Source organism: Hipposideros armiger, unplaced genomic scaffold (assembly GCF_001890085.2).
Source record: "Hipposideros armiger isolate ML-2016 unplaced genomic scaffold, ASM189008v1 scaffold_13, whole genome shotgun sequence".
Classification (NCBI taxonomy): domain Eukaryota; kingdom Metazoa; phylum Chordata; class Mammalia; order Chiroptera; family Hipposideridae; genus Hipposideros; species Hipposideros armiger.
Window position 1 is genome coordinate 2,938,883 of NW_017731363.1, and position 22,122 is coordinate 2,961,004.

Below are 22,122 nucleotides of genomic sequence, written 5' to 3' on the forward strand. Positions count from 1 at the left end.
GAACTCAGCACGACATGCAGCCTCACCATTGAGAAATTCCTCCACGGTTTCTTAGTCTCTGTCCCTTGTGGGATGTTCCTCAATAGAATATTTGAGCTGCCCTGTCTCAGGCCTGGCCTCTTTCCTCGCTACCCTGCTGTGTAGCTTTCCACTCCTTAGGGCCCTGACTGTTTGTCATGGGCCTTGAGGAAGGTGAGCATTGAGGGAACTAAACTCTTTGGAGCCACATCTCCCTGTTGGCCTCTGAGTATCACACATGACTGAGACACAGTTCTGCCCTTGAGGACTTCCAAATCAGGAGGATACTGACCCATGAGCACCAGAAAGGCTGGACACATGACCTCAGTGCACATCCACAAGAAGGAGAGACCAACCAACTCTCCCTCGTGGGGTGGCGTGGCAAGCCAAGTGAGGCCGATGGAGGAGGGACTTTTGAACTGGCTCTGTTAGGGTAAATAGGTTAACGTGTATCAAGTTTTAGGTGGATTTTAGTTTGTGGGGGTTTTTTTTTGTCTTATTTTGTTTTGTTTTTTTAAAACACAATAGAATGAACTCACTCTGATGATCTTCAAAACTAGAAGAAGAAAAAAAGTACCTGGTTTCTAAAACGAAGGGTAACATCTCATAGAGCCAACATTTTGCAGAAAATTAAAGTGTATTTGCTTTGTGTTGATTCTTGCCTTCTCTCAGTCTGGTGGGTGGGGAGGTAGAGGAGATGGTAAGATTAAGATGGGATAAGGCTGCAAAGCTATAAGCAACTGCAATCTGCTATCCACACTCTATCCTATACAAGCCATCTGTATGTAAATTTAGGTGCAAGTTACTTGTCTGCGTTTAAGGAAGAATCTTCTAGTCTTCTCTGAAGCCCACCTGTGCTTGTGAATACTCTGTTGGGTAGCATGGCTCCCACCCTCCTGGGTGCTTCTTTTTGGGTCAGCAGGAATACTGAGAAACTCCCCTCTCCTGAGGGATGCTGGCCTTGCATGTAGCTGTAAATCATTGACCTTGAGTGTGGTGACAACCACTGGCTCCCTAAATGACAGAAAGGAGATGCAGAAGGGGATTAATCGCAGCCATATCCTCTCACAACTGAAACACAGGACTGGCTCTTCAGCATCTAGAGGCCAAATGTCAAACTCTAGTAAGGGGAAAATGCAAACGTTTCCTCAGCTTTGAAGAACTCAGGTCTCCCAAGAATGCTATCTTTACTCCTTTCTTGCCGTACGCTACAGTGAAGCAAAGATGAAATTTTTATTATTCTTCAAGATAAAGTAAATCACTCTTCTTTCACTGCCTTGTTTTTGTGTTATGCTTGCAATAGATGGCATTTGGCTATTAACAGCTAGGATCCTCCTTCCATTTAAGTTTTCAACCCTGGAAACCTTCATCAGTAAGTTAGAGCTGGATGACTAATGTGAAAATAAGGATATGCTTGAGAACAAGCCAGGGGCACACATCAATAGCCACAGAGCCCTTGGCTTAAATGAACGGTAAATTACTCATCCCAACTAACGCAGACCTGTAGCTCCTGCTCTGTAAGCCAGGGATGATGACAGGGGCCATGGGTTTCTAGTACTTTCCACACCTACCTTGGAAAGCAAGGAAAATGGCCGCCTGGGAGAATTAAGATAATTGTGTATCGAGTGGTTTTCCTTGGAAAGAAGTTTTTTGTAGGTTCTCTTGATCAGTTAGCCATTTATTTTTCCCCTTCTGCCCATCTTCTCTTGGCATTTACTTGCTTCTTTTCTTTTCTTTTTTTTCGCACGAAAGACATCATGGGTGAGAAAAGGAGATTTTATTTTGAAGACCAATGATCAAATTAACAAGGTGACAGCAGATAAGCTAAAAGTCACTCCATTTTCTGCTGGGGAAAAATGTTCTTTGCCACCAAATTGCATTTTGCTTCTCTTTGTCTACTCTCCTTTTATAGGAGGGTGGCAGGCCCAGCCACTGATGGACTCAGAAGACATAAGTGGGAGATAAGGTATTCCCTTGATTCATATAAGAAGGGAATCTTTTGAGTTCAATGATAAAAAATGACTTCCTTTCCTGTTCTACAACGTTCTTGTGGCTGGAGCTCTCTGTAGGACAGTGATATTCTTCTGCCCTTGGTCCAAAGTATCAAGCAGAAAATAACTATGAAACCTGAAACTTGGTAAAGGGCAAAAATCCGATTCATTGCAATTTAATAAATGTCTAGGCCTGGGTCAGATTTTGTAGGTACAGACTCTCCCTACACCCTGCCCTGTATTTGGGGCAAAACTGAGGACTCCCCCTACCTTTAAGGTATTGCAGCCACATCCAGAGACCCAACGCACACTCAGTGAAAGAACAGTCAAACAAAACTAATGTGTGTCTATGTCTCCAAATGTGTCTATTGAAAAAAAAAGGCCCCAAAATAATCAAAGAAAAGCTGAATGGGGGTGGAGGAGGTGAAGAGGAAAAGGGAAAGAAACTTCCTGAAGGAAGTGAGATTTGAGTGAGACTTTGATGGATTGGTAGGAATTTGTTAGCCAGGAGAAACATATACCTCTGTAAGCTATAGTTTCTTCCATAGAATCTCATAGGCTTCGGAAGATTGAATGATGTAACAAAGATAAAGTGCATAGCACAGTGCTTGGCACATGATAAGGCTGAATAATGTTTGCTGTTCTCATCATCATCACCAGGAGATGATATTGGAAGCATGTGAGCAAAACCTCCAGGGTCCTTCATGGGGAAATGATGCTATCAGTCACAGGTAATTAAAACTCTTTTGCCTCTCATCTTACCCCACTTGTTCTGAGGCTAACCCTCATCTTTCATATCTGGGCATACTTTGGTTAATATCAGTTCACCTCTGGCAAATGAAAGCAGATTCAACCAAGTAGCAAAAGATGTTTTTAACCCTACTCCATTTCCCAAATAGAACATCTTATACACTCATTTATAATTTCAGTAATGGGTAGATATTTGAGTGAAAGTATAAATATAAAACCAATAGCTTATGTTAGCATTTTTCTTGGGTCTTTGTTTTCAACATCTTATTTTAGCAACTTCAAAAAATATTCACTCAGGGTATTTTATTTTTCTAATCTGTTTATCCTCCAGTGGTTTCATTCAGGTCACAAAGGAAAAAGGTGTCTCTGGAAAGTAGCAATGAAACGCATTTGTTCTCAAGTTTGGGAGTTAAAATAGAAGGCCAAGTACTTTGGCATCATAAATAGTCAATATAATGTGTTTGAGAGGGGCTTGTCCATTGACATGGAGGCTGAGGAGATTTGGGCCCTGTGGTTGGGGAAAACCAGGATGTTAATATTAAAAGTCATTTAATTATCCATTATTATGTGCTCAGCAGGACTATACTAATTGCTCTGTCATAGTTCATGCTGCACAATTAGGCTCATTCCATAGATGAGGAAAATGAGGCTTAGAGAATTTACGTATATAACTTGCCCAAGATTACAGCTTGGATGTTGCAGAGCCGGACATGGATCCAGTTCTGTCTGATTCCCAAACCTGGGTTTTTAACCATCAAGTTATACTGCTTGCAAGGGTTTGAAAATAATGACCCTAAACTAGACATGGGGGTGGCTTTTTTAGGTTACTATACGGGTTAAGAGTTAAAAGATGTGCTATATATAGCCTATGCAACAATCTCATCTTAGGTCATCCAAAGTAGAAGGAAACTTAGTTTTGATTTAAAGGAATAAGAACCGATCTGCAGAGATGCTTACCCCCCCCAACCCCCCAAATATGAGACTGTGAGCTAAAAGGTGTCAGACAAGGGACAGAACCAATGATGTCCTATGTCTTGAGAAAACAGAGGTAGGTAAGGCCTTTTACTTTCTCTCTCAATTCCTATAATGATTCTAGAACATTTTGCTAATTAACTTGACTGCCTGTAACTGATATATTTATTACCCAGCATTGTTTATCAATGACATATTGTTCAAATATTCATTTCCTAGGAGAGGGTTATAAATGTCTTCTGGGATCATAAAAGGTGATGGATTAACAAGTGCTGGAGGTGGTGGCAGGTCAAGAAGTTACAATGCAGAATTTCCCACACCGCTGCTTGGATGTGTTGGCAGTTCAGCATGAAGAGGTGGTGTTTTTCAGTGGTGAGAATGAGGGTAGTTTGTCCTCTAATTTCTTCAGCATCTTGGTGAAGGTGCTTCTAGGGATTATACTTCATCTCATTCAGAGTTTCAGGGCAAAGTAACAAGTAGCAGATATGATTACAGTTATTCCTGGAGTTACAAAAACCTATTTTTAAATGTCTCCCTTCCATACTTGGCCATCCTAATACCACCATCTGCTTTCCAAAAATTTCCAAGGCCACTTGCTCTGGATAGTGACCGAGCTGCCCTGGGCCAACAGCATCACCTGTTGGCAAGAACAGAGCATTCATGGACTCAACATCCTTTCTTGTCCTTGGAGATGATAATGCATGTATGTGTCTCTGAAATTCCCTATACCAGCTGGGTGTTTCAGTCATGCGAAATTGCTTACATTTGCTCATCACACCATGCTCTCTCACACACCTCCCAGGCCTGTGTTCACTGTTCCCTCTCTTAGAATACGTTCATGATCTGTTTCAGCTGGCCAGTTTGGGAGCCTTGGCTTAAGCATTACCTTCCTTGAGAAGCCTTTCCCGAAATCATCCAGGATGATTTAGACACCCCCCTTTTCGTAGCCCATATGTTGTGCATGCCTATATTTTAGCAGTGCTTCCAAGAGCAGAGGATGAGCTAGTACCGCAAGGGTATCTAAGCCAGAGGGTGGAGATGGAGACAGGTAGAGTTGGGTATGGCCCAAAACAGCCTTCCGTAGATATTAAGATTTCTTTGTAATTGTGTGTGTCATCCTAAAATTCTGACAAAATTAGCACTATTCTGTACATTATTTAATATAAAATAATCTCCCCCAAACAATTATTAAGTAAAACTAGTGGTCCAGGCAGATTCCTCCACACTATCCTGTGGCTTCCTAAACTCCCAGGCACAACACAGTATATCCCGGAAGTACATGTAAATCCCTCTGAAAACCATGTACAGTGTCTTTCTAGTTGGCAATTCTCTGGGCTCTTTCAGAGTAGGGACTACATCTTTCATCTCTGCTATAATATTGCCTAGTGGATTTTAGATACTCAAAAATACTATTTTTTGGAATGAGTGAATCTTTCCAGTAATATTAGGCATAATAAAGAGCCAGTATCATTAATCCTCAGGGACATATATTCCAGTTGTAGACCCCAAGGTCCCCATCAGCCCACTACTCTTTCTCTAGTTTTTCTTGCATTTCATTGGGCACTGGCACTTAAGATTAATTTTTAAAACCATCTTCTTGAGTTATGTTAACGTTTATTCACTACCATGATGTTATTATTGTTTTCCACTCTTGTGCATTGCAAATGCATATTTCCCCAGCAATATTGTGGAGGAAGTAAGCCTTAATGGGCAAACCTGGAACTCTAAATGCCATTTGTAACTTTTTTTCCCATGGGAAAATGTGTCCTGAATTAAAAAGAAAAACTTACACATGAACTTTGGAATACTCCAAGGCTGGAGACTGATTGTATCAAACCCCTACATCCTGCAGTTTCAGTTCTAAGGCTTACTGCCCACAGCCACAGACATCCCAGAATCACTGGAGTGGGTAGGAGGACCTCAGATTGGTCCTTCCCTTGGGTCTCTCAGGGTTCTACCAGCAGCATCATCAGGTCACCTTGGATGTGTAATAACCTTCCCAGGAAGCCAGAAAAATTCACCCTTACAAATTCCACTGACATTTGCATCTCTGTGATCCTAAAACCATCCCCTCTCTGAGACAAATGAACATGTAAGCCATCTGTTGTCTGTCCATTAAAAAAATCAATTTAAAAAAAAATCTTGTTTATTAAGACATATTAATGGTTAAAGGAGCTCCTAGGTGCAAAGCAACTTTCTAACACATGATCTCTTTATTATGAAATTAATCTTTGGAAACTTCCTACTGCTTCCCCTTTCTTCTTTTAGATATGATTGTCACCCCAATAAACTTTAATTTAAAAAAAAAAGATGAATTACTTTAAACCCAAACCCTTCAAGAACAGGCCAAACCATCTCTTGATCCTCTTCCTTGTCATGCTCCAGGTGGTAAAACGTGGATAAAGGACTTCTGACAAGAAGGGTAGACTTCTTTACTTGGCTTCTCTAGTGTAGCTTCAGGCACATCATAGGGACCATTGATTCTCCCTACCTGGTCATTTCTCTTTCCGTTGCTCGACTTGACCCTGCCTTTAAATGAAGAAACCCCTCCCAAATGGGCACATAATACTATTTTTATGTTGACTCTACTCAGGATTTCTAGTTTCATTTCTAATTCTACCTGGAAAGCAGCTAATGGAGGTCCCAGCCTAGAGCCCAAATCCAGTGTCCTGGACACAGTCTTAGACTGGAAAAAGCTGTTAGGAAGCAAATTCAGAGCCTGAACTGGGAATGGCAGCAAACAATGGTATAGAGAGGGTTTTTCTTTAACTCAGAAAGGTTCTCAGTAAAACACCTCTTTTCTGGAACATAATTAGTATGTGTTTAACCACAAATGTCGAAAAATTGTTTAGGGTACTGACAAACATATTTTCTCAGGACTACAAAGAAGGGTTCTTTCTCTTTCCGTCTCCTTTATATGCTCCTTATAAAACCTTGCCAGAGTCAACTAAAAGGTACCCCTTTTCATTACATATACTTTTTCCCAAAAAGTAAAATGAACTAAATTAATTCATTCACTTAGCACTGTAAATGCCAAATGAAAAAGCCATAGACATATAGATGTAAATACTGCCTCTGTAATTATTTTTTGTGTTTGTAAAACTAAAGGGCACTGAGAGAAAGAAAAAATAAATTATTCAAAGTTCAGAGGTTCTCAGATTTACTAAGAAAATAAGAAAAGAAAAGAAAAAAAGAAAAACAAGCCCAGCTATCCACATGCTATGATAGCCAAAGAATCAACTAATATGTTACCAACATTTTCTTCAAAAGAAATGGCTTTTGTCAAAACTGGTGGGAGCTCCAAATGCTGAACATTTTTTCCTATTAAGTAAAGTTAGTAATTAATGTCATGATTAAGAGTGCAGGAGTTGATTTCACTATGTTGAAATTGCAATATCCAGCCAAGGTTGAGCGGTATTTAGTTGTAACAATTAGTTTTTCCTTTTTCAGATAGTTCATTTGGCCTTAATTTAGTTTGTAATTATTCCTTTCTTCCTTTTGAGGGTTTCCATTTGTAAGTTTCCCAAGTGTGTGGGAAGGGGAGGGTGGACATCTCTTTACTCACTACCACCTGTGTCTTTGGATGCCCCATCTTCTTAAGAAGACAGCCATGATCATTGTTGAATGTTGCAAAACTGACACCACATCCTAACACATTGTAGTTCTTATTCTAGGACTTTACTCCTCTCTTTCCCTGAGGGGTTTCTGGGGTTATGCAGTGGAATTTGTAGTGTTTAACACATCATCTCTCCTTCTCTTCCTCCATCCCGATTGTTCCCCCATACCCCGCATGCATTGTCTCTTGAGGGTGGCTCTGGGCCGTGCATCTTGGTGAGTCTTTTCCTTAAACCACGTGACCCAACAGCCTGATAAGCCCAGGATTGGAGGAAGGGAGATGGGCTTTCTGGGGCTGACAGCTATCCATAGGAAGCCTCTCTGAACTGGCACTTTCATGGGGCATCATTAAGATGATGAGAAGACTTTGAGCTCTGAGTATTTGGAGGCATCAGAATGGACTTATTTTGTTTCTAAGAAGGCTTTAATTTATGATATCTGTGCTCAAACGAATAATTCTCAACCATTAGTATCTGTTTTGACGTGTGGCTAGAAATTTATTTTTAAAAACTCCATCAGTTAGCCTTTTCTGTGTAACAGGTCACCCCAATATTTAGTGATTTAAAAGTCTACTGGGTGGTTGTTCTGGTCTGGGCTGTCTCAGTTGAGCTCTGCAGGGCTTGCTTATGTGTCCGTAGTCACTCAGCTGGGGCTCGATGACCTAGGGTGGCCTCACTGACATGTCTAGTGGTTAGCAGGCTATGGGCCAGATCGACGGAGTAACTGGGCCACATGTGTCTCATTATCTAACAGGCTAGCCCAGCCTTCTTCATAGACTGATAGTAGCATGGGTGAGTACCAAGGTCAGCAAAAGAAGAAGCTGCAAGGCCTCTTGAGGCCCAGGCTCAGAACAAGTATAATGTCAGTTCTACCACATTCTATTGGCCAAATCAAGTCACACACTTGATGGGAAGAGCTGAAAAGTACTGTGGCTATTTTTGAAATCTACCACAGTAAGCAAACACCCTTATTTGCACATTTTTAATATATACATTAAAATGGATTTGGAGTTCTTCCGCTAATAAAGTAACTCTCACTTGCATTCAAGTAGACTTTGTAAGTGGGAGAGAAAAGGGTGGGACTTGCCCATGGCCATGAAAATGAGTTATCCATGTAAATACTGTCTATCATGTGGGTCAGTCAGAAAAAGATGGCGACTAGCTGTCCAAAAGGCAGTGTGGTGAGGTGGAAGGGCATGAACCCTAGAATCAGACAGAGCTGAGTTCAAACTCTGTCTCCACAACTTGTTAGCCAGATGGCCTTGGGTAAGTTACTTAACCTCTCTAAGCATCAATTTTTTCAACCATAAAACAGGAATGATACTTACGGCACAGGGCTATTGTGAGAATCAAATTAGATTATGGTACAATGGCCAGCACACAGTAAACAGGCACTTCATGCTACCTTCCTTCCCCATCCCCTTAAGGTTTTGAAATTCATGTGTAGTGGGCATAGTAACTCTCTTCTACTCAGAATCAAAACTGCCCAGTCTCTTTCCCTGCCAGAAACCAGCTTTTATTTTTTTATGTATTGTATATCTTTGAGAGACAATTTTGATACAGTATTTCCAACCTGGGATCTTGGCAGTGTTTGCAAATATAAGCTTATAGTTCAAAATTCCAATACAATTCTTAGTTTTGGTGGGCAAATTATTTCACATTTTTGAGTTGTGCATAGCTGGTTTTTCTTTATGGTCTGCATATACTGTGAAATTTTGGAAAACTACCATCAAAAAAGAAGACTTTAAAATAATAGAAGTTGGGCAGCAATGTATGAGAATGATGTCCTCTCAGAAAGGATGCGTTTACGTTGGATAAGGTTTTCAAACATATCTGGGAGCTCTAGGTAGTGAGGTTGGTCTTTGGGGGTGAGAAGGGGCCAGATTGGGCAAAACCTCTGCTTCTCCTCTGATGCATAGGGCTCCATTTTGGCTAAATCATCATAATTCCCACCAAGACAGCACAGAATGATAATGGTTTTATTTATTATTTTATATGCATTGCCAGTATATGCAGAGCTTTATAGCTTGCCATAAATCGAGAGGGATTATCACAGCTGTTACTTATTTTAACAGGTCACAATACAGTAGTTTATGCCAGATGGTTTGGAGAATTTTGAAAGAGAAATTTTATACAGGCAGCCATATAGATACTAACTTGGGTAGTTGTGCCCTGAAATTAATTTACATTTGTTATGATATAAAATATATATAAATAAACACATAGTTCCTTATGAATGAGTGAGATGTTTTATAGCAGTGATTTCCTCTGGAAGTCATGGGGTCTCTTGTGAGCAGTGGTGGTGGGGCAGCAGCAGTAGTAATGCATTGCTACCAGGATAGAGGAGGAATAAGTCTCAGCCACATCCATAGCTATGGAGGGGATAGCCAACTTGCTCCACAGAAGTCAACTTTGGAAGAAAAACTGGGTTTTTATTACTGGAGCCAAAGAGAATAAAGCAGGGCAGCCACCCTATGTAAACATAAGGAGGGTGTGTATATGCAGGAGTGTAGAGCTAGACTTGAGATCCCCAAGGTCACCTACAAGGTCAGTCTGGGGCAAAAAGTTTACCCGGCCTGGGCAGATCACGGAACATATTATTGCCCTTGCAGATGCTGAATAACCCAAAACCCAATAACGCCTGCCAAAATAACCCGAAGACCAAGTCTAAAGCATAGCTGGGTTTTCTTGGTAAATTGCCTTGAGATATAGTAGAGGTAATATACCACTTCTGGAACAGGAATACAAATTATTTAGCATTTTCAAGTCAATTCTTCCATCTCTTATAAGATAGGGGTCAACTAAGATCTGTTGGTATCAACAAAATAATTAAGCAGGAGAGGTAAGTTTAATACAGATGCAAGGCATATAATGGGTATAATTTATGTGTAGAAAATCAGGAAATGACAGTATTTCAAAAGTTGAATAGCCCATGCATGTCAAGGGACAGAACGAACCTTTATTGTGGATTCCCCCAAGATGAGTAGTAGGAGAATTTAAGCTTTGAAAAATCTGTAAGCTACATAATACTGAAATGCCCATTTCAGAGATGCTCTCGCTCAGAGATGCTCAGCTTCCAAGAACTTCAGCTCTCTGAACACAGCACTAAGCCTGAAAGTACAATGAAAGGAGCGCCCCAAGGCTACAGATATTTGTCAGCAAGCCCATGCACTTTATCACTTAGCGTCTCGTGCAGGCCATTAGTAACTTTTTTAATGGACAGATGTTTCCCATCCATGGTGTCTGTTTTCCTCGGCCCACTGTAGATTGACACTACAGGGAAGGAGAGAGAAGGAGGGTGTGAGAGGAATGACAGGGGAGAACTAAATATCAAGGAAAGAGCTTGGAAATTGAAAAAGGAATCTTTGAAATGTGTTGCCATAGAGACTAATAATAAGCCTTCTTAATAAAGACCCTAAGTTAATCAGCAAAGCATTAAATTGTGTTTTGTATCATCTGATTAAAGAGACAGGAAAGTGAATTCTTCAAGGTAGGCTAATTCTGGTAATAACCCCCCCCCAACATTTCAATGGCTTATTTCTCCCATTGCAGTCTAATGCAGGGCGGCATACAGTCATTTGGGTACCTAGGCTCCTTCCATCTTGGGTTCCACATCCCCCTCCCCCACCACAGACCCTGTATGTTCAGCCATCGAGGAAGAGAAGGGCATATATGTAGGAATGGGCAGGAGTTTTTATGGGCCAGGCCTGGAGGCACACATCCCTTTGCCTATATTCCATTGGCTAGCACCCAGTTACATGGCTGCACCTAACTGCAAGGGAGGCTGGCTGCAGGAGAAAGAGGGACACAGTTGGGTGAATAGCTAACTAGCCAGCTTCTTCCAGGGAAAGTATAAAATATGTTTTTAAAACAACGTGGGGCTTCAAAAAGCTACCCTTGGTTGGATAAACTTCGGTTCCATGGAAAATCACCTATGTAGACTTATACATTTACCAACAATATCAGTTAAAGAGAATAGTTATGTCCTGAGCCACACCATAGATCAGAGGCTGGCAAACTATGGCCAATGGCCCAAATCCCACCCACTGCCTGTTTTTGTGAATAAAGTTTTATTGGAACACATCCATTCGTCTGTGCCTTACCTATGGCTACTTTCTCACTGCAACAGCAGAGTGGAGTAGTTGCGACAGAGATGACACAGCCTGCGAAGCCTATAATGCTTACTTTCTGGTCCTTTACAGGACAAGTTTACTGATTCCCGCTCTAGGTCATCACTGTCCTAAGGGAGGACACATTTGCAATCGTTTTCCTCCTGAGACCTGTTCCTCTTGGCTTCCGGTAAAAACAGTGGGACACCCACATGGACTGGGACGTAAACTCCACCCTTAGTATGCCAGCTCCAACAGGGCCCAGACTCTGCTCTTTCCCCACCAGCACCCAGCACAGTACCCGGCATCTAAGAGATGTTCAATAAGTGCTTCTGTTTGAACCATCAAGCCATAGGAAGCATCAGGTACTCTAGCCACCATACAGGGGATAGGGACCCCAGAGCAACTATAATATGAGCATATGTGTGAAGACCTCAAACACAGGAAGGAGCTACCTTCACTGGGCTTTTATTATGTGCCAGGTACCATCATGGTGCATTACATCTATTATTTTATTTCCTTTTCCTAACAGCCCCATAAATTAGGTATTCCTGTTTGCATTTTACAAATGAGGTAAATGAGGTTCAGAGAAGTCAAATCATTTTTCCCAAGGCCATGCTGCTACGAGATGGAGGAGCTAGGATTCAAACACAGGTCTTTCTGGGACCAAAGCCCAGGTTTTCTTCCTCTACACCATGGGACTTACTAAAACCTGATTCAAATGTAAGCAATCTAGTTATATCATTATCTTCATTGTCACTGTTAACAACAACCTCATTATTGTAAAGATCAATGCAAAGGGGAAAGCATGGTCATTTTCATTGCTTTATGGGGTTCTGCAGGTCTCGTTGCCAAGGCTCTCCTCTCATAGAGCAGCCTTGAAAACCCAGAGCAACACAGTTCGTCTCCTTGGGATGTGTGATTAGTGACTTGGCCACCAGCTTCCTGTGATCTTCCCAGGGATCGCTGCAGAGGGTGGCCATTTTGCTCACCCGAACATAAATTCTCATTTCAAGGCCTGAGCTGTGTTGAGTCCACATGTGGTGGGGCTTCCAGTGCCCGAAGTACAGTCAGCCTGGGAGCTTGTTAGCATACAGATGGTCAGGCCTCACCCCAAGTTTAACTCAGCCTGTCTGGGTGGGGCCCGAGCATGTGCGCCTCAAACAAGCTCCCAGGTACTGCTGTGCCCCTGGTCCTTGGATGTGCAAGGCTAAGGAGAAGACTTCCCTTTTCTTTCTAGAAGCTCCAACTGGCCTTCCCACATACCCCACACTTCCCACCAATGTCCACTTCATCAGGCCTTCCTGAAGCCCAAGGTGCCCAGGCCTGCCGTTGGCAGGTGGAACTACTCCTGCTGACCTCTCAGTGATATTTGGCATTGATTGTGCTGCATTCTTGAAATGCTTTCGTCCCCTGGTTTCTGAGATGGGGTCCTCCCTCCCTGCTGGTCTCCTGCTGCTTTGATTCATCTCTTTGTCCCTGGTGGCCTCTTTTCCTTTGCTCACCCCCCCCCCTTAAACTTTGGCGTTCATGGCTCTTCTCACTCTTATTGGGGGAGTGAGTAACCATGCCACCCCCTCCCACCTCATCCTTCCTGTCCTAGCCACATTCTGTCTTCCAGGGGGACTCCAGCCAGATTCTCTATCTTCACTGGTGGCTGGCAGCCCTCCTAAGAGGTTGGCATGCATGGGGTCTGGGGAGAGCAGCCAACCCAGACTAACTTGGGTTCGATATGATACTGCATGTGACCGCAATCATAATTCATAGTAATGTCAATTAGGAAATACTCTCTACCAGTGCTCGTGCAAACCCTGTGATTTCTTGTGACCTTGGCAAGTCGAGTGTTTTGCCACAGTTTGTGAATTATGGAGGAGTCATGGGGCTTGTGGACACAGTACTGCCCACTCATGCATATCTGCCCAAGGCATAAACCTCCCTATTTGAAAATATGTAGCCTGGTCAGAAAATAGTCAAGTTTTCCCTCAATGGGTTTCCAAGGCATCAAGACAAATTACCAAAAACTGCATCCCATGAGGCATCGTTGGATAATTTCATTCACTGATTCCCCCCCTTGTTATATATTAGGATATATCCCACAAGTGGTGTGTTTTAGGTGGCCCTAAATGGCTTTCTGTCTTCTGCATGTTGTTGTTGTCCATAGAACCTGTCCGCCTAAGGCATGGGCACACACTGCCATGGTTTTTAACCCTGGTTCAGCCTCAGAGCTGGTTTACTAAATCACCCTTCCCTGGAGATTAGTACATCGCAACGAAGGCATTGTCTTTGCAGTGTTTTTAAGCCTGGGCAGGGTAAGTTGTGTCTAGGATGCGAGGTTTCAGGTCCGGAGATGAATAGGGGGAGGGGACACAGTGTTACAATTTTCGGGCCGCTCTATTCCTGTTACACGCGGGCACATGCTCCATGCCAGTCTCTGTCCTCCCTCTTGCCCGGGCTGCAGGAGTTGGCACGGTCCACGTCTCTGATTCCTCTGCTGTTGGCTAGAGACCGGGGACAAGGGAGGTGAGAAGGGAGCCACAGGGGTGCGATGCTGAGCAGCCGCGGTGGGTCCAGCCTGTTGGTGATGTGCCGAGCCCATCGCCACTCCGGGCATGGGTAACGCGCAGCACCAGTGTCCGTGCTACTGGAGAAGGAAACGCACAGGTACCAGAAATCCGGATCCGGGATCCTCCGCAGCCCCCGGCCTGTCTAAGTGCACAGGGCCCACGTTGTGGCCGCCTCCCGTGCGCCGCCGAGTTTGGGGCTGGGGGCTGAGTCCTGCAGCTCAATGCGGCTGGCGGCAGGGGACGGATTATTTTTAGCAGGTTCCCTTTAGCCCAGTGGAGCCGGGAGATGTTCACGGAGCCGGGCTGCTGTCAGCAGAGCATTGGTGCAACCGTGCCTGCTGCCCGGGAGGTTTGGCTGCCGCAGTCCCCTCCATTCACTGGGCTGTAAATCGAAGCTGTCTACACCGGCAAGGCGCTGGATCCCAGCGTGGCCCTGAGGCTACGTCCCGCCCAGGTCTCCCGGCACCTGATTTCCCAGTGGTCAATTAGGTGTCTCAGCCTGCAGCATTGAAGCAGTGGAGGGGCCAATGCCCCGGCTTTGATGGAGCGCGCCGTGCGCAGAGACCTCCCCAGTCGACTTCCTCATCAGAAGGCAGCATCCATTCATAATTCTCTCTCTGCCTGTGGACCGAGTTAGGCTGGAGCTGGGCATGGACTCCTGCGATCTGTCTTTTTGCATCTGAAGGAGAAACTAAGATAAAAGGGAAAAAGGAAAGGGGAATGCGGTCCTAACGCAACAAGGCACTGGAAAGCCCCGAGAGGCCTCTCCTTTGCGGGGAGAGGGAGAAGAGGAAGATCCCGAGCCCAGCGCCCCAGCCAGCTGCTGCTTCTCTGCGGAGTCGGCACGCATGCCTACCTCACCTGACGGCCGCATTCCCGGGGAGCCGGCGCGGGGCCCGGCAGCGCGCCCAGGGCGCACGGGCGGTAGGATTTCTGCACCGCGGGAACGATGCGCGGGTGGGCTTCCCAGGGCCGAGCCCGAGACTGAGCGGGCTCCTGGAGAAGCTAGCCTCGGCGCAGCGCCCCACCGCAACCCCCCGGGATGCTCCGCGACTCGCAGCCCAGGCCACGCGGGTGTGTGTGAGATGGGACCAGCTTGGGGGGAGGGGGTATGGGCAGGTGATATCATTTTAAACTAATTTTTCATACCTCTGGGTGGTGGGTGAACTTGGGGGACTGACGAGGCAAGAGCCGCAGCCCCGCTGCGTGCTAGCCTGAGAGGAAATCCCCACCCCCCAACCCCCGAGGTCTGAGAGCTGCGTTCCCTTGGCAGAACTGAGTGAGGGTGAGCGGGTGGTCAGGGTGGACCGCGCATAGCTCCAAGGGGCAAGGGGAGCAGCTTTGGCTTTCAAGGGTCTTTTATTTTTTAAAGCATATTGCAGCTGCAGCTTTGAAGTTTGCCGCCTCCTCCCCAACCCCCATCCCGGGTTCTGGGGCGGGGCGGCACTTTTCCACGCTCCCTGCCCAGGCCCTTACCAGCTGCGTGGAGGAGGCTGCAGTGGCTGCAGTATTTGGTGGTGGGCTTATGGCAGGGGACATGGGGACTCAAGGGTGCAGCGAGTGGGAAGGTGCCCTGAAGGCTTAGCCTTTTGGGAGCTCTGAGGGCTGGGGAGAAGTCCCTGGTGTCCCATCCTGTTTTATTGCCCTGCCACTTGGTGTTGGGTGACATTTTGCCTGTTCAGGGGTTTCACTGTCATGGAGCTGGCTGTGATGCTGTAAGGCAAATGGACTGTTAGGATGAGATGGAAGAGGGACGACAGAGCCGGAGCCTTTCCTTTTGTGGCAGTGTTAACCCCATCCAGGCTGCTCCCTTGGCACACCTGTCCACCTGGATCACCATCTTTGGGTGTGAGTGGGGCTGCCTGGCTGACTAGCCCTGCCAGGGCCAGTGGACTAAAGCTGGACTTGCCCAGGGCATGCCAGGCCAGGAATGTGTGGGCAGTAAAAGAGCAAAGCCCCACCTGGTGTCCCCTCAGGGAAAGGTTAAGCAGGCCCTGCTATGATGGTGCACAGTGTTTTAGCCATAGTGTGGTCTGCTCTTGAGTTTGGGAGCTCTTGTTTTATGAGGTTTTTAATTTTACAGTTTTGTGCCTCCTGGTCACCAGTTTGTTTTTCACAGCTGCTTGTGAGCAAGGCAAAGATAACAGCATCTAAAAATAGTCCTGCGGCTGGAGAGGCAGCTTAGCCTGACCCTACTATTACAAGGATGGGGTCTCCCTTCCCAGCTGCGTGAGAGTGAGCCAAACTTTGGCCCCCAGACAGCCTGACACCAGGTCCACACATCCTTCAGAGCAGCTCAGCCTCCAGTCTCTGGGCAGGGCAGGGATGCTGGGGTGCTGGTCTGTGTAAGAAGGGCAGCAGCTCATCCATTGGTAGTGAGACCTAAAGGAACTGGACTGCAAGATTGGGGGATGGGAGCCTGGACAAGTACCCCTTCCCTGCCCCCAGTCATGGGTATCTACAGTTTTACATTCCCTCTGAGTTCCACCCAGCCATATATATGGGGCTTTCTCCTCTGTGCTTCAGGGGCCAGCAGGCCACTCCCCCCAAAGGAGTTTGGCCCAGAATACAGAGAGACCAAAGGGTCCATGGTGGTGCTTAAATCATTCCAGCTTCCTCAGTGTAGATAGTAGCTGGGGTTCCGCTCTTTCCTTTCCAGTGGAAACTCCTGGACAGTTGAGTGAGGGGCCTCTTCCTGATAAGCAAGAAGTACCCAGTCTGTCTGAAGGGGGCCACCCCCAGCTGATGGGAAGGCACCACATGGAACGGAGACTTTTCAGTGATTGCAGTGGAAGCTCAGGTCTCCTCCTGTGGGTCCTGGACCCTGAGAGCCTACTAGGCCTCTCCCATTATTTATTTTCCAAAGCCTTCATTGCCTCCATGTTCACCTTTTCTTTGGTAGCCAAGTCCAGCTTGATGAAAAAAAGGTCCCCTGTGTTTTTGATTTGGTTGAACGATGGAATTTGTTTTTGGTCAAAATATATCAGTAACTGCTGGAGAAATGTAAATGCTTCATTTTTCTGCAGTGAAAGAAACAAACTAAAGAGCATGAGAATTCAGAAGGGGAGGTGTGACTCCCTACCGTCAGTTCTCTGTTCAAGATAGAACCTACCAGGTGATTCTCCCTTCCCTTTCAAAGTGAATTTTGATGTTTAAATTTTACCTTTATTTTCTATAGGTCATAAATATAATCACTGAGCAAGTAATAAGGCAGAGAGCTTGATTTGGGGGAAGGAAGAGACCAGGAAGCAGAAAGCACCTCTGAGAAATTCATCATTCCTCTACATTCCCCTAGTCTTCCAGTAGACTTGAAAATAGTTGCTGGTTTATCTTTAAAAGGTTCCCAATTTTTGTGTTCCCTATAGATATGCAAGATGATTGATGATTCAATGTATCCAGAAGGCCCAGTGCAACAGTAGCTAACTCTTTGGCCCATTTAGAAGAGTAGATGGGAAGACCATGAGTTGGGATTCAGATTTATAAAGATGTCATTGGCTTGTCTCTGCCTGTAGCAAATAAGATGTCAATGATCCCTTGCTCTTAAACAGAAAGGGGCCGCTTCCTTTTGAAGCTCAGAACCTGAGTCAGCAATTAACTAGAGACTCTCACTGAGTGTATTGGTCAAAGAAAGCTAAATATTGTAACAAATAAGCCCCAAATCTCAGGAGTTTAACACAATGCACTTTATTTCTTATCGCATCAAGTCAAATAAACTTTTGGCTTATGATGACAAGGAACCTAGTCTCATGCCCTCTTGTGGCTCTACCATCCCCTAGCACCTTGGAGTCCCTCCCTGGGTTCCTCTGCATCTAACCAGCAGAAGGGGAAAGAGAGAGCATGGAGGATTGGAAGTCGCACACCTCAACCCTACCTACATTCCACTGGCCAGAATTCAATCACATGGCCACATCTAACTGCAAGGGAAGCTGGGAAATGTAGTCTGTGCCACAGCAATAAGCTCTCTGGCACGGAAAACCCCTTTTTTAGCTCTACTCTGGGATTCGTATTTGGCTCTGGACAAGTCATGTGGCAAAATATAGATTTCCATCTTAAGAATGATGGTAATTCCACCTGCTCTTTCCTGGCTCACAGATATTTGGAAAGATATTGAGACATAAAAAGGCTCCTAGAGGGACCATCTGGTCTAGCCTCTTTGAGCAAGGTCATTGTCATTATCCCCATGTTATAGATCACTTGTCCAATGTGACACAGCTAGTTTACTACAGGGCTGGAATCTGAACCTAGATCTCCTTCTCTTAGCTCCGCGCTCCTGCCATGCTCTGTTCATGCTACCCTCTCATGAAAGCCGTTATATAGGATATTTTCAGAATGCTGATATCTAGTCATTGAACAGCCTTTCATGTTGTATAATCACTAAAAACAGCTATTCCTATTATTTAAAATCCATGTGAGTTTTTTTTCAGGTCTTACTGTAGAACCACTTATAGTCAGGCTCAGAATAGCCAGACACTGTTCTATGCCCTATACATGTATTAACTCATTTAATCCTCACAATAACCCTGGGAGGTAGGGATTGTTATTATCCCCACTTTATAGATGAGGATGCTGACGCATAATGAGGTTAAGTAACTTGCCCAAGCTTTAACGGCTAACAAGGGACAGATCTGGGATTTGACCCCCGGCGACCTGGCTGCAGAATCCAGCCCTGGATTATTTCACTACACTACATCTCTGATCTGGTGTGCTCCGTGTCCAGCCTGCTCTGGGGTGTCCAACTGACACAGACCCAGATGCTCAGGATTTAATATTCTGAGTTTCCTCTCTTAGTGAGTGACCTTGAAGGTCTGATAGGGAGTCATTTGTAAATTTGCTGAGGCATGAATTTGAGCCCCAAGCATATGAAATTGATACACAGGATTGAGCTACTTAGCTAGTGAGGGAGCTCAATCCCCAACCTCCAGCCCCAACAGCCCAGTGAGGCGTTTTTTTTTCCTCATTTAAATTTTTTGGTCTACTCATCACTGGGTAGGCAGTGACTATTGTGAAGTAATAAAAATGTTTGTTACCTTGTGAAAAGAGGCCATCTAATGAGGAAGGACTCTTCGTGCAAGGTTAAAAACGCAGTTGATTTGTAAGGGTGGGACAAGGTGAGCACAGTCACTTGACTCTTGAGAAAATTGCTACTTGGGGTTGTTTTGTCTATCTGTTATTGCATAAGAACCCACCCCAAAACTTACTGATGGAACACACAATTGGTTTAAAATTCTTCAGTCTGGGATGGGCTCAATGAGCAGTTCTACTAATCTTGCTGGTGGAGGCCAGTCTTAGCTGGGACTCTGGGCTCGCTGTGTGTCTCTCTCTTTCTATGAAGTCTCGGGGCTTCTCCCTCTCTATGCAGCCTCTCCACGAGGTCTCTCTGCATAGTCTGTCCAGCAGTATAGGGTTCCCAAAGGCACAAAGGCAGAAGCTTCCAGAACTTCTCAAAGCTGGAACTGTGATTTATTTTACCAACAGAATGAGGTAAGTCACACGCTCAGGCCAGACTCCAAGACAGGGAATTAACCAAGGGTGTGAATATGAGGAGGCGTGGAAACAGACTTCCACAGTGGTGAAGTCTGAAGCTTCTGTATTTACAAATCTGAGGACTCCCAAATGTCTCAGAAGTTGACTATACATTAAAATGTACGCTAAATAAAATCCACTCCTTTTACTCCAGTGAAGACAGGCTGTTATGTATGCATGGATCTTTCTCCATCCCCAAATTAACGAGCCATTTATGCCCGTGAAAGCCCCTGAAGGCTATAGACGTGACTGCCCAAAAGGAAAGGGAACCAAAGTGTGTGATGTCTGCTCTCTTGCCCCTCCCAAATTGTGTCTCAAAGGTATCAATTTTTAAAAAGGTATGAGTACCCTCCCCTCAGACAAAAAAATTAAGGATAGTTTCTGAAACGTCAGGAGCATACCAATTGGATCAGGAGACAAGACTCTTTCTGATCTCCATCTACTCTTTCCCAGCAAGTCACACATTCCGAGGTGACTTAGCATGCAGAACAGAAGCCCCTGGCTGCCCAGGAGGTAGAGCTGCTCTCCTGCAGGAATAAGTTAGCAAGTTCAATCACCAAGGTTCTTCTTCAGATCATCTTTCCCAGGCCCTTGAATCACTATAGCCAGTGGGGTGCAGTGGCTCCTTTGATGCACCCACAGCCCCCTTCCTCATCATTCCCCAAGTACTCATCCGTCAGAGCTCACAGCCAAGTCCCTCTTTGGGAATTGTCCTTGGCTGAAGAGAGCCACTTTGCCCAACGTCACACCCTTTCCCAGTTCAGCACACATCCAATGACTGGTCACCTTGCCTCAATTCAGGGTTCTGCTGCGCCATCCCAGCTCCATAGCTCCCCCATGGGACTGGTCAAGCCTTTGTTGTGTCTGTGTCATAGCCCAACTTCTCTGCCCAAGTCTGCTGAATTCCTCCATAGGCGTTGATCCAAAGAGCATTTCCTACTAAGCTTCCCACACACCAGTGTCTATCTCAAAGTCTACTTCCAGGGAACTGGACCCAAGATAGGAGGCCTGTATACTGGGTTACTTCCTACTACAGGTTACGCCACTGTAGCACACATACAAACAGAACATACAGCACAGGCCTTCCCCAAACTCTTTCAGTTGGGAAGAGATGATAAGTACTTAAGGAACAATAAGAGAAAATGAGCAAATATAATGTAACAGTCATAAGTCTGATGCCTCAATGATTTCCCCCCCTCCTTACTCTACCCCTCACAACTTCCCCCAAAGTTATTTTTTTTTAGGGGATGGGTAATTCATGACATTGATTATATGGTTAACAATTGTGCCTAAGCGCTCTCCCACCTGATTATTTCTTCCTTTGGGCATGGCACTGGCAATCAAAATTTATCTTTCAAATTAAGGCTATAATTATATTTTGATAAAGATCTAGCAATTCAATGAGAATGAAATTTTGAGGGTTGCCAGGATACGGATGACTCTGGGTTATAGAGAAGGGTTTGCATGCAGAATACTAATAAGTGGTTCAGCACTCTTATCTAGACCTTTCCAATAGCGTCTGATAATGCAGGCCCATCAAGTACTGTTTCTCTGCTATTATTCTAGGAGGATAAAAGCGATGAAAGATAAAAGCAGGGTTTTATGAATGAAAAGGTGATTCATCAGATGTCTTTTGGTCTCTCACCAAAGTTAAGAAATAGAGTAATAATTATGTGGTGTTACCTCAAAATATAGGAGACAAAAGCTTTCTTATTTCCTCGCCTACTCTTTTATTGTAAATAAAAGCAAGATGTCTTAGATATTGGGTTATTGTTTTGTGTTAGGAGATAAGGACCTGTGTTTGCAATGGTGTTGCTCTCAGGAAAATAGAAGCAGTGGAAATGTGTGTGATGTCATATTCTCATTTTTCTTTACCTTCTTTCCCTTTTATACTGATTATTACTCATTCATTCATTCATTCATTCATTCAACAAATATGGTATCCCAAGTATTGTGCAGGTCCTGTTGAGGGATCTAAGAAAGTTTAAAATGGATAACCACATATGAAAAAAATAAATAACGTGTAACAATACAATACAGTAGCACCCGACATGGCTTTTGGGGGAAGGGGAGGTGGTAATATTTTCTTTTTTTTTATTGAGATATCACTTACCTACAGTTAAATTCTGTACAGGTCTTATGTGTTGAGTTCAGTGAGCTCTGACATATACGTTTGTGTAATCACCTCCCAAAATAATATACAAACAGGCATACCTCAGAGATATTGGGGGTTGGGTTCCAGACCACCTCAATACAGAGAGTGACATGAATTTTTTGGTTTCCCAGTATATATAAAAGTTATGTTTACAGTATACTGTAGTCTATTAAGAGTGCAATAGCATTATGTCTTAAAAAACAATGTACATACCTTATTTTAAAAATGCTAACCACCACCTGAGCCTTCAGTGAGTTGTAATCTTTTTGCTGGTAGGTCTTACCTTCAATTTGTAAAAACTGCACTATCTGTGAAGCGCAATAAAGCAAAGCACAATAAAATGAGGTGTGCCTGTATAGTACATTTCCAACACCCCCAAATTTTTAGTACCCCTTTCCAATCTTCCACCTTTTTTGGCAACCATTA

General features: G+C 44.5%; 1 protein-coding gene across 4 annotated transcripts in view; it reads left to right on the forward strand.

Moving 5' to 3' along the window:
- NHS (NHS actin remodeling regulator) overlaps nt 1-22,122 on the forward strand; it is a 353,602-nt gene that overhangs the window by 256,703 nt on the left and 74,777 nt on the right. The window contains exon 1 of one of the 4 annotated variants that reach the window (XM_019666711.1): nt 14,526-15,092. The exons of the other annotated variants lie outside the window; for them this stretch is intronic. Within the exon in view, the coding sequence (XP_019522256.1) occupies nt 14,867-15,092 (226 nt within the window). The 5' untranslated portion in view covers nt 14,526-14,866. Of the gene's footprint in view, nt 1-14,525; nt 15,093-22,122 lie in introns of those variants that run through there. 4 annotated transcript variants of the gene reach the window in all.